We start from the raw sequence: 14,568 nt of genomic DNA, 5'->3' as shown, positions 1-14,568 counted from the left end.
ACGTTATATAATCTCGTCAATATCATAAGATATGATATAGACAGTATATAGATATCGTTAAAAAAATTTACGGTTTAAGACGATCCAATAACATTTTCATCGACATCGACCTGTCTTATCATTTCAACGCCCACTTATTACCACCCCCTCTCCTCGACTCCCTAAGCCCCCACCCTCACCCCCACCCACCAACCCACACACAGACAAAATCTATTATTTTGTGTGTTGACGTGTGTGGACATGTATACAGACTGTTTGAATTAAATTGAAAATATAGCTCTTTACATAGACCCTCCCCATCTGTCTAAATGGTCTATTCTTTTAAAATAAGACAAAAGGATGTGACAAAAGTCAGACCTCTTTTTGTTATATGCATAATATGCTGAATTAATAAACTACCATGCAAATATTAATTAAAAACAACTGTAACAGATTTTATATAGAGCCATATGGTTTTCTTTGCATAACCTATATCCGGTCAATTTAAACTGTAATTAATGATATTCGTTCTCATTTCAATCACTATTCGTGACCAACACAATTAATTAAACCCATTAAAATTAATGAGATAAAAATCGTGTTAACTTTTACGACAATTAGGAAAATTTGTATTTCAAATACTTTACGATTCCATCAAACAAGACATTCATTGGCTATATATACATGTATATATACAATTAGTCATGCAGCCGCACATTTATTTTTTATTTTTTTTATATAGAAAGAAAACGACATTAAAGCCCCTTATATAGACATAGTTACATATGTACATGGATATATAATTAATGTCGTTATATAAGTGTGTTAGTAATATCTATATATATACCGATATAATTTTCTTTATTAGTCACATAGGGAACGTGGGAGAGTCGGGGTGGGGTAGGGTGGGGCAGATAACTCCACTTTTTTAAATGTATCTTTTTCTTATATTTATTAAATAAATAATAAAAATACAAACATAATACCCCCCCCCCCCCCCCCCAATTTTGTCTAGCCTCTCCTTTTTTTGGAAAATAATGATGCTACGTGTCTGATTTTTTTTTTTTTGAGCAGCTCTCCTGGGTGCATAAACACTTAAAAATAAGAAGAAAAATTAAGAAATATAAATGTACTTTATATATAACAATCATACAATAGGCAGAGATTTGGCTTACCTGTGTTCTCTTTATGCCCCCCCCCCCCCCAAAGCATCACGACAACCACCATAACAAAGAAAAAAATACATCCCAACCCCCTACCCCCTCCTTAAAGGGACTTGGACACGATTCGAGATCAAATATTTTACTTTTATTTTTTATGTATAAAATGGTTTACTGCATGGTGCATTTTAAATGATTGACCAAAATATTGAATGTTAAAGTCAAGTTACAAGCGAGGCAGAGGTAAGAATAGATTGTTATGTAAAACAAGCTCGAGTCTTATAATTGTTTACAAAAAAAAGAAATGTAGAGAATTGCCATTTCTTAGTCAAAGTGACATGTAAAAAACAATTTCAACTAACTCAATATCTTATTAAATACTATTATCAACAACAAAAAGTTACATTTGATTGAAACTTACACCAATACAACACATATGTAAAAAATGACAATATTCGGGCTTTGTTTACAAAACAAAGAATTATGAACTCTGTATCTTGTCTATAACTTTGTATATGACTTCCAAATTTTGACATAACATTATAAACTTCTATATTAATCATAAAATTATTAACATTTAAAATCGAAAAATAAAATTTGAAAATTTTAAGTCAAATCAAAATATCTATTTCAAAAAATTATGAAGAATAAACAAAGCCAAAATAAAATTAAAAAGAATTAATGAAAGCAAAATTACCAGCATTGCAATGATCGGCAATAAAATATAGTGCTGTGGAATTAAGACTCAAAGCTGGGGTGACGAATGGCGAACTGAGTCTGTTTTTAAAAAAATACACGCATACATGTACATGCATAACAAACTGTATAAATGGTTAAACATGTATTGGATGTGTTACCATGGATATTCGTATAGATGCATGTATATTTAATTGGACACACTAATTTCTTTCGCACGACTTTGTTCATGAACATCGTATTGGCTAAACAGGAAAGAAAGGTACATTATATATATATATATATATATATATATATATATATATATATATATATATATATATATATATATATATATATATATATAAAGAAGCACTAGCAAACCAACAACACTCGTTATCTAAAGTGTCGGATCAAAAGATACAAGGTTATAAGATGAGATATAAAAAAGCACTAAAAATAACCAACGACACGAACAATAAAATAAAATATTGTCAAATTTTCGGGACAACCCGTCCCTTCTTCAGGACAACAAAATAAAAACTACATAAGAAAGATGAAAAACATCTACAAAACTAGCACTAAACTACAAACTAAATCATCAGTCTCCCCGGGCCCCTTATGTAATTTTTAGTTTAAAAACAAACAAACAAACAAAAACAACAACAAAATACACATGAAACAATAACATCATGCACTACTAAATTGTCATTCATAAAAAGGGTGCAGATATTATATAACATTCTTATTTCAAAAAATTGCAAGTTCATTAACTGCATGCGTCACAAAATCTTAATTTTTTTTTTGCCTTGTGACTATCAACACCACCTGATCCTTCGTCATCTATCTTATATAATTCAATTAACAAATTGCGTGCATCGCGAACTTTCATAAATTTTTGAATTAAAAGCGTTCACTTTATATCAATTCTCCTCTTTTAAACGCACTGCATGCATGGCTCATATTATGACAGGTCTAATTAAATTCTATGTGGTGTTGAGGGATTTCGTAAACTTTTCGGTGTTTATTGCCCTTATTGGTTTACTGCATGGTGCATTTTAAATGATTGACCAAAATATTGAATGTTAAAGTCAAGTTACAAGCGAGATACAGAGGTAAGAATAGATTGTTATGTAAAACAAGCTCGAGTCTTATAATTGTTTACAAAAAAAGAAATGTAGAGAATTGCCATTTCTTAGTCAAAGTGACATGTAAAAAACAATTTCAACTAACTCAATATCTTATTAAATACTATTATCAACAACAAAAAGTTACATTTGATTGAAACTTACACCAATACAACACATATGTAAAAAATGACAATATTCGGGCTTTGTTTACAAAACAAAGAATTATGAACTCTGTATCTTGTCTATAACTTTGTATTTGACTTTCAAATTTTGACATAACATTATAAACTTCTATATTAATCATAAAATTATTAACATTTAAAATCGAAAAATAAAATTTGAAAATTTTAAGTCAAATCGTGTTTAAGTCCCTTCAAAAAATCTATTTCAAAAAAAAACATGAAGAATAAACAAAGCCAAAATTAAATTAAAAAGAATTAATGAAAGCAAAATTACCAGCATTGCAATGATCGGCAATAAAATATAGTGCTGTGGAATTAAGACTCAAAGCTGGGGTGACGAATGGCGAACTGAGTTTGTTTAAAAAAAAATACACGCATACATGTACATTCATTACAAACTGTATAAATGGTGAAACATGTATTGGATGTGTTACCATGGATATTCGTATAGATGCATGTATATTTAATTGGACACACTAATTTCTTTCGCACGACTTTGTTAATTAACATCGTATTGGCTAAACAGGAAAGAAAGGTACATTATTCCAACTATGGTCATACATTCTTCTTTGAAAATAGTTCAGTTTGGTCATGCATGCGGTATATATATAACATGTGATTTTTTTATTACTGACCTCGAAATGCAGATGTAGATATTATCAGTCTCGCCGGGCCCCTTATGTAATTCTTAGTTTAAAAACAAAAAACAAATACAAAAAAAAAAACAACAGCAAAATACACGTGAAACAATAACTTCATGCACTACTAAATTGTCATTCATAAAAAGGGTGCAGATATTATATAACATTCTTATTTCAAAAAATTGCAAGTTCATTAACTGCATGCGTCACAAAATCTTAATTTTTTTTTGCCTTGTGACTATCAACACCACCTGATCCTTCGTCATCTTATATAATTCAATTAACAAATTGCGTGCATCGCGAACTTTCATAAATTTTTGAATTAAAAGCGTTCACTTTATATCAACTCCCCTCTTTTAAACGCACTGCATGCATGGCTCATATTATGACAGGTTTAATTAAATTCTATGCGGTGTTGAGGGATTTCGTAAACTTTTCGGTGTTTATTGCCCTTGAAAGAAATTTTCATAAATTTGAAATTCAGATTGAGTTTATAAAAAGACTCATAAACATCCCATGACTAAATTCGTCATGAGTTCCAAATTCTCGCCATATACTGACAGAGGAGCAAAATGTCAAGATCTATTAATTAATTATTCAAGTAATCTTCTCGAAGCGGTGACATGCAGCTTTATAAAACATACTGAATTAATTAAAGTTACGAAAATATACAGATCTTGGAGGGAAATCTTAATTGATTTTAAATATCACATCGCCTTTTGTTTAATTATAGATCCGCTAGCTTCACAAGTTTGTCGGATATAAAATTTTTGCCTACCAAAATTTGCGGATTTTCCCACTAACAATTAAATTGTCGTGACAGTGTATAATCAAAAAGACATGTCGATTCCCCGAGATAATGCAGCATTGACCATTTTGTCTGCATCTTTGGCAATTGAAAGCATACGGAAAAGTTGATTTGTGTTATCAACAGTAAACTTCCCAAAGATATTATTAGGATTTTTTTTTTCTTTTTTTTTTTTTGCAAATCCCAGATTATCTTTTAGTCATTTAGGAATATTTAATTTTGATATTGTATCTGCTGGGATATCAATTGTTGTACTTCTATATATACTTCCAACTTTATTTACAAAATACATAATTATGTTAAATAAAAGCACACGATTTGAAATTGAATGCATGTATACACTAAAAGGAAGTCAAATATAAACAATCATTCATTTTTTTGATTATAGTATATTGGACATTTATAATCAAACTTTCATAACTTTCAATAACAACATCACTTTTATTTAAAATAAAATTTGCACGATTAAACTAGCACACACTATTCTCTCTCTCTCTCTCTCTCTCTCTCTCTCTCTCTCTCTCTCTCATAATTATCGTCAACACTAAAAGAGATATACACAACTGTAATCCTCATCTGTTTCAATTTTGACTTAATTCTGTTCACAATGGAGTTTTCTGCAGAGATTCCAGGAACTTTTGGACTCTAACATTACACTGTTGTGTTTCTTCTTCCTGTAAAAAGAAAATTACAAACTAATATTTAAATATCATACTATTATAGTGAAATACGGAAGTCGCTCTCAAAAATTAATGTACATTAACTATCACACATGCATGTCTTTTTTTTCTCATAGCGAATTATATCATTACGCGATTACGTTAGATTAGCGAAGATAATAATTCGCGACTAAGATGTTTACTCGCAAACATTTTTCCCACGCTAGCAAAACTAGGTTTACACTCGACTATTGTGACCCCCACCCCACCCTTCTTGTATACATGTACGTAAAGAATTAACGCAACTCGTAATCAATGTCATATACATGTACATAAAAGAGACATGCACCTCTTTAATTAGACAAATGAAATAGATTTTTTCTTTAAAAAAGAATCAACAGCTAGGTTTTTTTTGTAATGAATATGTACAAAAAAGATGCGATTTATCCCCCCCCCCCCAAAAAAAAAAAAGATACCGATAGTTATAAACTTTCTCTGTCGATTTTCATACATCCGCAAAAATTTGGGGTGCATGGGGCAAATACTTTCAATTTTTTTTCAATGTGTATCAATATCAAAAAGGGTCATAGCCTTCTCCATCCCGCATTTGTTACTATGTCCCTAATATTTACAAGGTACATGTATCTAATAATATACATATTATGTGCATACATATACATAGAATTGCACTTACCGTTATTTCCTTCCATGCTTCGATCACGGAACGGTTATCTAACAACGAGGATACCGATCTCCCTCGTGACGACATGGAACTCTGAGTAGACCTAGTGCCAGACGCTCGATTGTGTAAGAATTCTGTTTCTACCGAGGACTTAGGCCGAGGCCGATCTTGAAATTTGGGTTTCGTGACCGCGTCCAAGTTGAACGTTACCCGGTTGCTCGAAAACGAAGACTTGGATTTGCTAGAGTTGCTGGAATGGAGAATAGAAGGAACCACAGATAGCTTAGAAGACGGAGATTTCACTAAGGTGCCTTGTGGAGCAATGTTCCATCTTATGATTTTGATTTTATCCATAGTGTCACTTAATCGCTTAAAATCTTCGCTAGAATGCTTTAGTTTATATTGGCACGCCACACAACTGGAATGAGACGTAGATTTAGGCCTCTCTTTTATAGTCGGAGAACTCTTTTTGGAGGTAAATGTAGAGGCCCCTGGCTGAAAAGGAAACCTGTCGTTTGGCTGTGAATAGGTTAACGGTTCGGATATAGTTTTAGCTAAGGCCTCTTCTCCTTGAGAATGGGCCCTGAGAAAAGACATCGCCTTTTCTCTAGCCGAACCGACGCTGTTAACGTTAATTTTACTTTTCTTCATATCCTCTTCAAGTTCTCGAATGATGTTTTCGATCTCGTGAATTTCTTCCTCAAATCCGATAGCATCGTCCGAAGTATTGGGGGATTTTTCTGCGAACTGCATCTTGTGTAGGTTACTGTCCGATGCTATGAACGTCTGCTTCAGCAGGACGTCTTCTTGCTCTGGAAGATTCTGTGAACTTGTATCCGTACCCCGTATGTGCAAGGACCCCGTTGGACTCTGTAATAACGAAAGTTTGGGGTCTCCGTTAGCATGATAACGGAATCCAGGCGGTGGAAGCTTGACATCACGAATGCTCTGATTGGCCGACAGTGATGGAGAAGATTTTGAAAAAGTGTACCTAGAGCTTAATGTATGAAGAAGGATTCTTTGACTTTTCCTACCCTCTTCTATGATCTTCAAACGTTGTTTATCGAGCTCGTCCAAATTGTTTAAAAGTTTTGCCAATTCCACTGCATTCTGGGGACATTCCACTAACTTGGCATCAAAATAGACTGGACCTAACTTTTCTTTCGCATCCTGTAATGCCTTTGAAGGTGAAAGTCTCTCACTGATTCGTTTCGTTACAAAAGACGGAGCAACAGCCATATTTGATCGTGAATCTGTGACGTCACCTTATTGTATTCGTTCAAGTTACGTCATTGTTCTTTTACAAAGGAACAATCGCGCTGTCTTCCGTGTCAACTTGAAGATTGCGGCACATTCTATATGTTTGAGGCTTTTTTGTTTTGTTAGCATAGTTTATAAATCTATATCTATGTGCTTTTGTTATAATTAAAATTAGATTTTAATGCAAGAGAAGAATTTTTTAAAATCATTAAATCCATTTAATTAAAACTCCATTCATTATACTGTTATATGCTCCCAGCAGCAAGAGTGGAGGGGGGGGGGGGGTAAACACCATTTCAATTCTTTATATAAGCATATTTAAGAAAAAATGTCTGCTGCGAAAAAAGGGACAGGCCTCTCCCTGCCCCTCTCCCGTCTCTACGTGTCTGTATCACATACAGACACCGGCAAATGTAAATATTCATGAAAAAAAAATCACAAAAAATGTAGGAACTTTTATTACATCGGGTTCGTTGATCTGAATACTAAAGCTCTGCACACGACCCTATCACATTTTCACCGTCGCCAAGAAAAAGGAAAACGAGTTAATTTCGCGCCGGCGAAACGTGTATTTTAAGGAAAATTAAATCATGTCATCTGCTCTGAAGGCCGTCTGTGTACTAAAGGGTGACAGCAATGTCACAGGAACCGTCCAATTTAGTCAAGAGGTGATTCTGTCGTAAAAACATATCTTAATCATTCGGTAACGAAATTAGGACGTCCCGAATTTGCTCAAGAAGTTTGCACACGAAATTTCTCCGCTCTCGATCAAAACCAAAGGGAGAAGGGTTTTATAAAATCCGTCATTATTTTGAAATTACACGATGGTTATAGGCGAATTTTCATTAAGATAAATAACTTGCTAAATCTAATGATCCAAATGGGGTTGCAATAAGTTAATTCTTTTATTTTTAAGAGGTAAATCACATTAACATGAAGGCATTGTATAATGCAAGTTCATTTTGCAAACAATCTACTTTTGTATCTTTGGCCAACTCTGGCAAGGACCAATTCTTGCTAACACCCTCTCAGGTTACTGTCATTGAATACTCCAACTTGTAAAAGAAGTACGATAATGAATAAATACAAAGGTAGAAATCCAACATTTCTGCATTTACACATGTCATATCTTTTATCCAAAGATATTAAAAAACACAAACAGATTTCTTGCAGAAATTTATAACAAAAATATCTGACATTGTTTTTCCTTTGATTCAGGAGGACTCTTGACATCTCGCACAGTTTTTTTAAACGTTATTCAGGTTACTTAAAAGGTTTATACAAAATTCATGTAGACTTTCATATTTACAGCCACATTCTTAAACCTGACAAGGTAGTACATGTAGGCATTTTAAAACACAAATATTGGGATGTTTGGTTATGCTAGTGAATGAATCACGTGATCCCCTGAGGTATTTATGAATATCTTATAATATAAGAATATGTGCTTATGAAATATCTTGGGACAGAACTGTCACAATCTTATTAAGACACAAAAAATAAGCAGTGGTGAAAGTAGGTACTAACTTGTTGAGAATTGTTGTTTGGGCCAGTACTGTTTAGCTTGATACCTCAGTGGATCTGGAACTTTTGGGGGGCCCAATTTTACTAATTGTAGGCTTATAGAAAAACTTAGTAAACAAATATATATGCATTGCATTTTATATATGTTTTGACACAGAAATTTATTGAATACATGTAAAATTTGAGTAAAAATGAACTATGAAACTAAAATTTTGACTGAAAAATTGTTGTAGGCTCCTGGAACACCTGTGACATTGTCCGGAGAAATTAAAGGATTAACACCAGGACAGCATGGATTCCATGTTCATCAGTTTGGCGACAACACTAATGGTACTAGTATCATTTTGTAGTAACAAAATGTTATGATATCGAGCTGATCAAAGCATTGATGGGAAACATTTTTAATTTTAAAAATGGATAAAGTTTTTATTTTTTCTTATCTTTGATTTCTTAGAAAATCATTTTTAACGAAGAATGTTTTAGAATACTTGATTTTAAATCCCCTTATAATTTCTGTTCTATATTGTTTACTAAAATGAATATTCTTGTCTGTTTAGAGCGCAGTATGTTGGTTATTTGTTTATTTAGTTGTTTTGCGGAAAGTTGACTGAGCTTGATTGTCTGACATGATTCACACGACTCTTAAAAAAAAAAGTTAAATAAACTTGTACATAGTGAAATCCTGGTAAGCAATTGACCTATTGTGAACTCTTTGTAGGCTGTACCAGTGCTGGAGCCCACTTTAACCCCTTCAACAAAGAGCACGGCGCCCCAGAGGATACAGAGAGACACGTGGGGGACCTTGGTAATGTCACCGCTGGCGAAGACGGTGTCGCCAAAATCAGTATCACAGACAAAATGATCGACTTGGCCGGCCCTCAGTCCATCATTGGGAGAACCGTGGTTGTAAGTAATAAATCATTGGTTGCATTGTTGGAAACCCACGGCCAGTCTCGCATACGCTGAGAAAGTGTGAGACTGGCCATGGGTTTAGTCCATCATTAGTAGAACAGGATTGGTTGCTGGTTCTAATCAGTCCATGATTGTTAGAACTTTTGTCGAAGTACATATACTACTATGTTCTTTTTTAGACAACTACTAAGAACGTGCAGATGTTACTGTAAACGTAATACATTTGGCTGTGTATTTTATTTAGCGCTTTTGGCAGAATGCGGCTTCCGCTAAATCAAGTACATTGCTAAATTCCATGCACATATGTATAAAAATAGTCACATTCAGGAATGCGCTAATTCATATCCATGCCAACTTTTGTTTAATAACTAATTTCCGCCAAATATCGTACACACCAAATATAATACGTTTACAGTATGTTGGTAATTGTATTATAATCTTGGAAGAACTATGGTGGAAGTATTAATACTGTTCATTATTGGACAACTACATTTACACATATCACAATGTACAATAAAATCAATTTGATCTCAATAGTGTGCATGAAAGTTTGTGCATTTTCCCACTATTCAAGAAAGAGTGCTGCATTGAAAGTTGAGAAGAGCTACTGTAGTTGATTCAGTTAGAACATCTTATTAAGATTTGCTTCAGAATCTGGTTTTGACAATTGCACCAATAAATATGTATTTTTATTTATAGATTCATGCCGATGTTGATGACCTTGGAAAAGGAGGTCATGAACTCAGTAAGACGACCGGAAACGCTGGCGGACGATTGGCTTGTGGAGTGATCGGTATCACCAAGTAGACTCTGCTAGCCTCCACTCAGTTCACTGTTATATATTGTCCTGTTGTTTTCTAAGTTTTGTGGATATACAGCAAAAAAGCTACAAGTCTGATAACTTGTCACATTTATCTGATTGTGTGATAATAATAATAATTTGTAAAAGATGGTGTTAGGTTCAGGAAAATCAGACCACCTATCCATATATCATGTACCTATATGTGACTCGATCTCAGTATCTAAAGCCCTAATGGCAAATGAAAGCTTCTTTAAAACTAAATACGCTCTACAATACATTTACCAAATCAATGACACTTTTGTTTATGTCTTATAGACCTATACATGTGATATGGTAATAAATATATGTACTATGAAAAAAGTTTGCTTTTTTCATTTATTACAAATGCAAGAGGCATAACTCCTGTATGTTTTTTCTACAAATTGGTACAAATGAATAGAAGGGCAATATTGGCTGTCAAGAAAGTTGTTAAAGGGGCATGGTCACGATTTTGGTCAAATTTTATTTTTCTGTTTTTATTATTCTCAATGCTTTCGGAATGCATTTCTAATAATTAAATGAAATTTGGGTGCCAGTCGTTGAGTTTAAAGCAAGATACAAGGCCCGTGCCCTGTTTTTGTTTACATAGGTTCAATAAACCAGTAAAAAATCTTTTTAAAGCTGGTTCGTCTATCTTATTATTCATTTAAAGCATAAATAAACGGTTCCTAATGATTAACACATTTATTTTAGGTCTTAAACTGGAATTTACACTTCAACATTCGAAATGTAAACAAACGCTTTGTTTACATAGCGAAGAATTGTAAGCTCTTTAACTCGCTTATAACTTATCAAATGACACTCAAATTTTGGTTGCCTATTAAAAATGACTTACTGAAGCATTGCACACATCAAAATCGAAAAATTAATTTTTGACCAAAATCGTGACCATGCCCTGTAGCAACCTCTAATGATACAACATCCACTAATGATATAATGTTTCATTAGTGGTCAGGATGTTGACCACTAATGATATAATTTTATCATTAACGAACAACCTAACCGTCCGCTAATGATATAATTTCAGATTTGTATCATTAGCGGTCAAAAACCGTAACCTCTAATGATATGGAAAAAAAACTGAGAAATAAGTACTACCTTGACCACTAATGATATACATTTGCACACATTTTCAATTGCATTAGTGGATGGATTTGAAACCTTTAATGATATAACATCATAAAAGATTATATATATATATTTATATATATATATATATATATATATATATATATATATATATATATATATATATATATATATATATATATATATATATATATATATATATATATATATATATATATATATATATATATATATATGGGTTTGTTAATTATAGATTAGAACAACAAGGAATATCAATTAAAGTTGGTTGAATTAAAACTACTTAAACAATAGGGATAATGTCGTTGTAACAAAGAATATTAGCCCAAGTTAAAAATTGGCCCGCGTTTCATTTTTCAACATTGATTATTGATTCGGGGTGGGGGTGGGGGTGGGGGGCTTTTTTAACGTTGAAAACTGAGACCAAAAGTCGTGAAATGTATACCCGGATTTCATTTTTCAACATTGATTATTGATTTGGGATATTGGGGGGCGGGAGGGGGGGGAGGAGGGGCGGGGGCTTTTCTAACGTTAAAACTGCGACCAAACGTCATTTTTCAACAGCTCAAAAAAGTGTTTTTTTCTAATCTCTGATGACCTCACACGTTGAAAATTGACAAACTACAGGTTTTTGAACTGTCTCTGAAATGGAACTTGCTCTACCTAATTATTTTGTATCTGATAAAAAATTTCAGCTCCATGTTTTAATTCCTAATATTGTTCGATATTCATGCCGATATGGATTTTTGTTTTTGTTTGTTTTTGTTTGGGGTTTTTTTCCCGATAGCAACAGTTTGTTATTAAGACTAAGAACTCTGTCTCTTGTTGTTAAACTGTGTAGATAGAGCTAAAAGGAGTATATGTCAAACAACATCGTCTCAAGCCATGGTCCGGTGTCCGTTCATATATATATCTCTCTCCACCATGATCGTTCATGTTGACCGTGGTTTGCTAAGATTGTCAAACCAATACCGGCCGTTTATGTTATATTTCCGGTAAATCGCTTCAACTTTAATTTATTTTGAGAAGTCATGATAATTAACTGACAGCACAATAATGAGCAGTTTTCATATTTTTATCAGACAAGTCGCGATCATAATTATTTAATTAATTCAACTTTACAATAACTTTTCTTAAACTTGCAAGATTAACAAAATTATGATTAATAAGCTACTTATCTTGATTTGACATAAAAAAAAAATTGTGTTCAATACAGATACAAACACTACACAGAAACTTTTTCGTGGGTGTGTTTAGGGAGTATTGGACATTTATGACGCATTCGCCGGCTTAACGAGGAATCTTGACCCGGGTTGAAATTTGACCCGGATATCATTTTTCAACGTTGAAAAATTGATACCAAAAGTCGTGAAATTATACCTGGGGTCAGTTTTCAACAGCTTGAAAAATATTTTTCAAACTTCTAAGGACATCGACAAGTTGAAAACTGACCCTGTTGAAAATTGACTCCGACTTCAGAGTTTTGAACTGTCTTTGAACAGAAGTGTAACTTGCTCTTCACAGTTTAATTGTACTTCAAAGTTTCGGTTTCAAAATTTTAACTCTTTCATACTATCCGCTATATTTGCCGTCTTGGGTAATTTGACATTTCAAAGGTTGATTTTTCTGACTTCAATCATTTAATGTTTCATTTGACTGAAAACGTGGTATGTAGCAACCTCTTTTATTATACTTTCATGTTAAATACTGAAATCTGATTGGTTTAGACGCAGTTGATAATTTGTTCTATTACCCTCAGCGTTAGCAACACACTTGGCAACGGGTAACACAACGAATTGTTACATGCGCGTAAATTATGCGCGTACAGTTCGCCGTAGAATTCACGTCATTTCTATACAAAAGCAGAAAAAATTCTTTAAAATTAAGACATTCAGTATAATAAAATAAATAGTGCCTATTTGGGAGGATAACAGTTGAAATTGACACCCCTCGAAAACCATTGTCAACCTCCGCTTCGCGTCGGTTGACAATGGTTCTCTCGGGGTGTCAATTTCAACTGTTACCCTCCCAAACAGGCACTATATATATATTGATACACTGTCCACTAACGATATAATGTTGCATTAGTGGACAGAATGTTGACCACTAATGATATAATTTTATCAAACCCGGGTCAATTTTTAACCCGGGTTAACATTTTTTGTTACACCGACATAATCACCATTGTTGAAGTAGTTTTAATTCAACCAACATTATTTCATATTCTTTGTTGTTCTAGGGTATAATTAACAAACCCACATATTCAACTTAACAATAAATTAGTGATTCAATTGTGCTACAGACCATAATAGCAAATAGTCTTGTGTTGTCTATGGTTTAATTTTAAAATTCTTCAGAAATATTTTTTTACAAGCTAACCACTTTGAGTTTAATATACCCGGTAATCATTTTTGGTACAAGTTAACTATATCTGGTCAATCACTCACTTCCTGTCAGCCTTACTGACCAGTCCGGTCTCACTTTGTCAATCGTCTTCAATCTTGTTAGATGCGTGCCTCGAACCACTAAGTAAGTCTTTTTTATTGAAGTAATTGCTCAAATTTGTTAGTATTAAATTGTATTTTTGAAGTATAGTTACAGATGGAAATTTATTTTACAGATAAAACATTCTTAAAAGTATGGCACACCATTATGGTCTTTAAAGTGATTTACAGTTAAAGGTATAAAGTTAAATTCTATATTTTCCTATTTAGTAATTTGTTATTTCTATTTGTTGTAGTTTTTTACCAATATTATTCATGACGGCAACGTTTCCACACAAAATAAAATATGAAACCCATGTGACTTTTGTTTGCTTTGTGCAAGGTTAGCTATCTGCCTGCACCAGGCAGAATAAGTCTTATGAATTGGACCTTTTTCATGTTAATAAAATCCCGCTAAGAGTTTATCAATAATGTTTTAATATCGTAAAATTGCTTTTCTTCAAACTGTCTTCAACTAAAAATATTTAGCACAACTCCTTTTTGATTAATGATAATCCATTTGGA

The 14,568-nt window shown here is 33.1% G+C and overlaps 2 protein-coding genes across 3 annotated transcripts in view; one reads left to right on the top strand and one right to left on the bottom strand.

Annotated features, from left to right (window-relative positions):
* Positions 1–5,081: 5,081 nt before the first annotated feature.
* On the bottom strand, positions 5,082–7,259 carry LOC128186056 (uncharacterized). Its single transcript, XM_052855782.1, has 2 exons — positions 5,929–7,259; positions 5,082–5,249 (listed from the first exon to the last, which is right to left on the bottom strand). Exons 1-2 carry the CDS (start codon positions 7,153–7,155, stop codon positions 5,178–5,180), a joined length of 1,299 nt encoding a protein of 432 aa, XP_052711742.1. The 5' UTR covers positions 7,156–7,259; the 3' UTR covers positions 5,082–5,177.
* Positions 7,260–7,664: 405 nt separating this feature from the next.
* The window catches only part of LOC128184913 (superoxide dismutase [Cu-Zn]-like), a 34,116-nt gene continuing 27,212 nt past the window's right edge, over positions 7,665–14,568 (top strand). The window contains exons 1-4 of one of the 2 annotated variants that reach the window (XM_052854549.1): positions 7,666–7,844; positions 8,934–9,030; positions 9,419–9,606; positions 10,312–10,774. In XM_052854549.1, coding sequence (XP_052710509.1) covers positions 7,767–7,844; positions 8,934–9,030; positions 9,419–9,606; positions 10,312–10,419 — 471 coding nt within the window. In that variant the 5' untranslated portion in view covers positions 7,666–7,766 and the 3' untranslated portion in view covers positions 10,420–10,774. Of the gene's footprint in view, positions 7,845–8,933; positions 9,031–9,418; positions 9,607–10,311; positions 10,775–14,568 lie in introns of those variants that run through there. The other variant, XM_052854550.1, reaches the window with a different exon arrangement.

The sequence above is a fragment of the Crassostrea angulata genome, chromosome 5 (assembly GCF_025612915.1).
Source record: "Crassostrea angulata isolate pt1a10 chromosome 5, ASM2561291v2, whole genome shotgun sequence".
In the NCBI taxonomy this organism is placed as follows: domain Eukaryota; kingdom Metazoa; phylum Mollusca; class Bivalvia; order Ostreida; family Ostreidae; genus Magallana; species Magallana angulata.
This window is presented reverse-complemented; position numbering and strand designations above follow the sequence as displayed.

Bases quoted from the DNA above. Each gene is read 5' to 3' on its own strand.
- LOC128186056 (XM_052855782.1), bottom strand. From the start codon at position 7,155: ATGGCTGTTGCTCCGTCTTTTGTAACGAAACGAATCAGTGAGAGACTT. The intron at 5,250-5,928 runs GTAAGTGCAATT...TTCTTTTTACAG, and splicing joins AAGCATGGAAGGAAATAACG to GAAGAAGAAACACAACAGTG.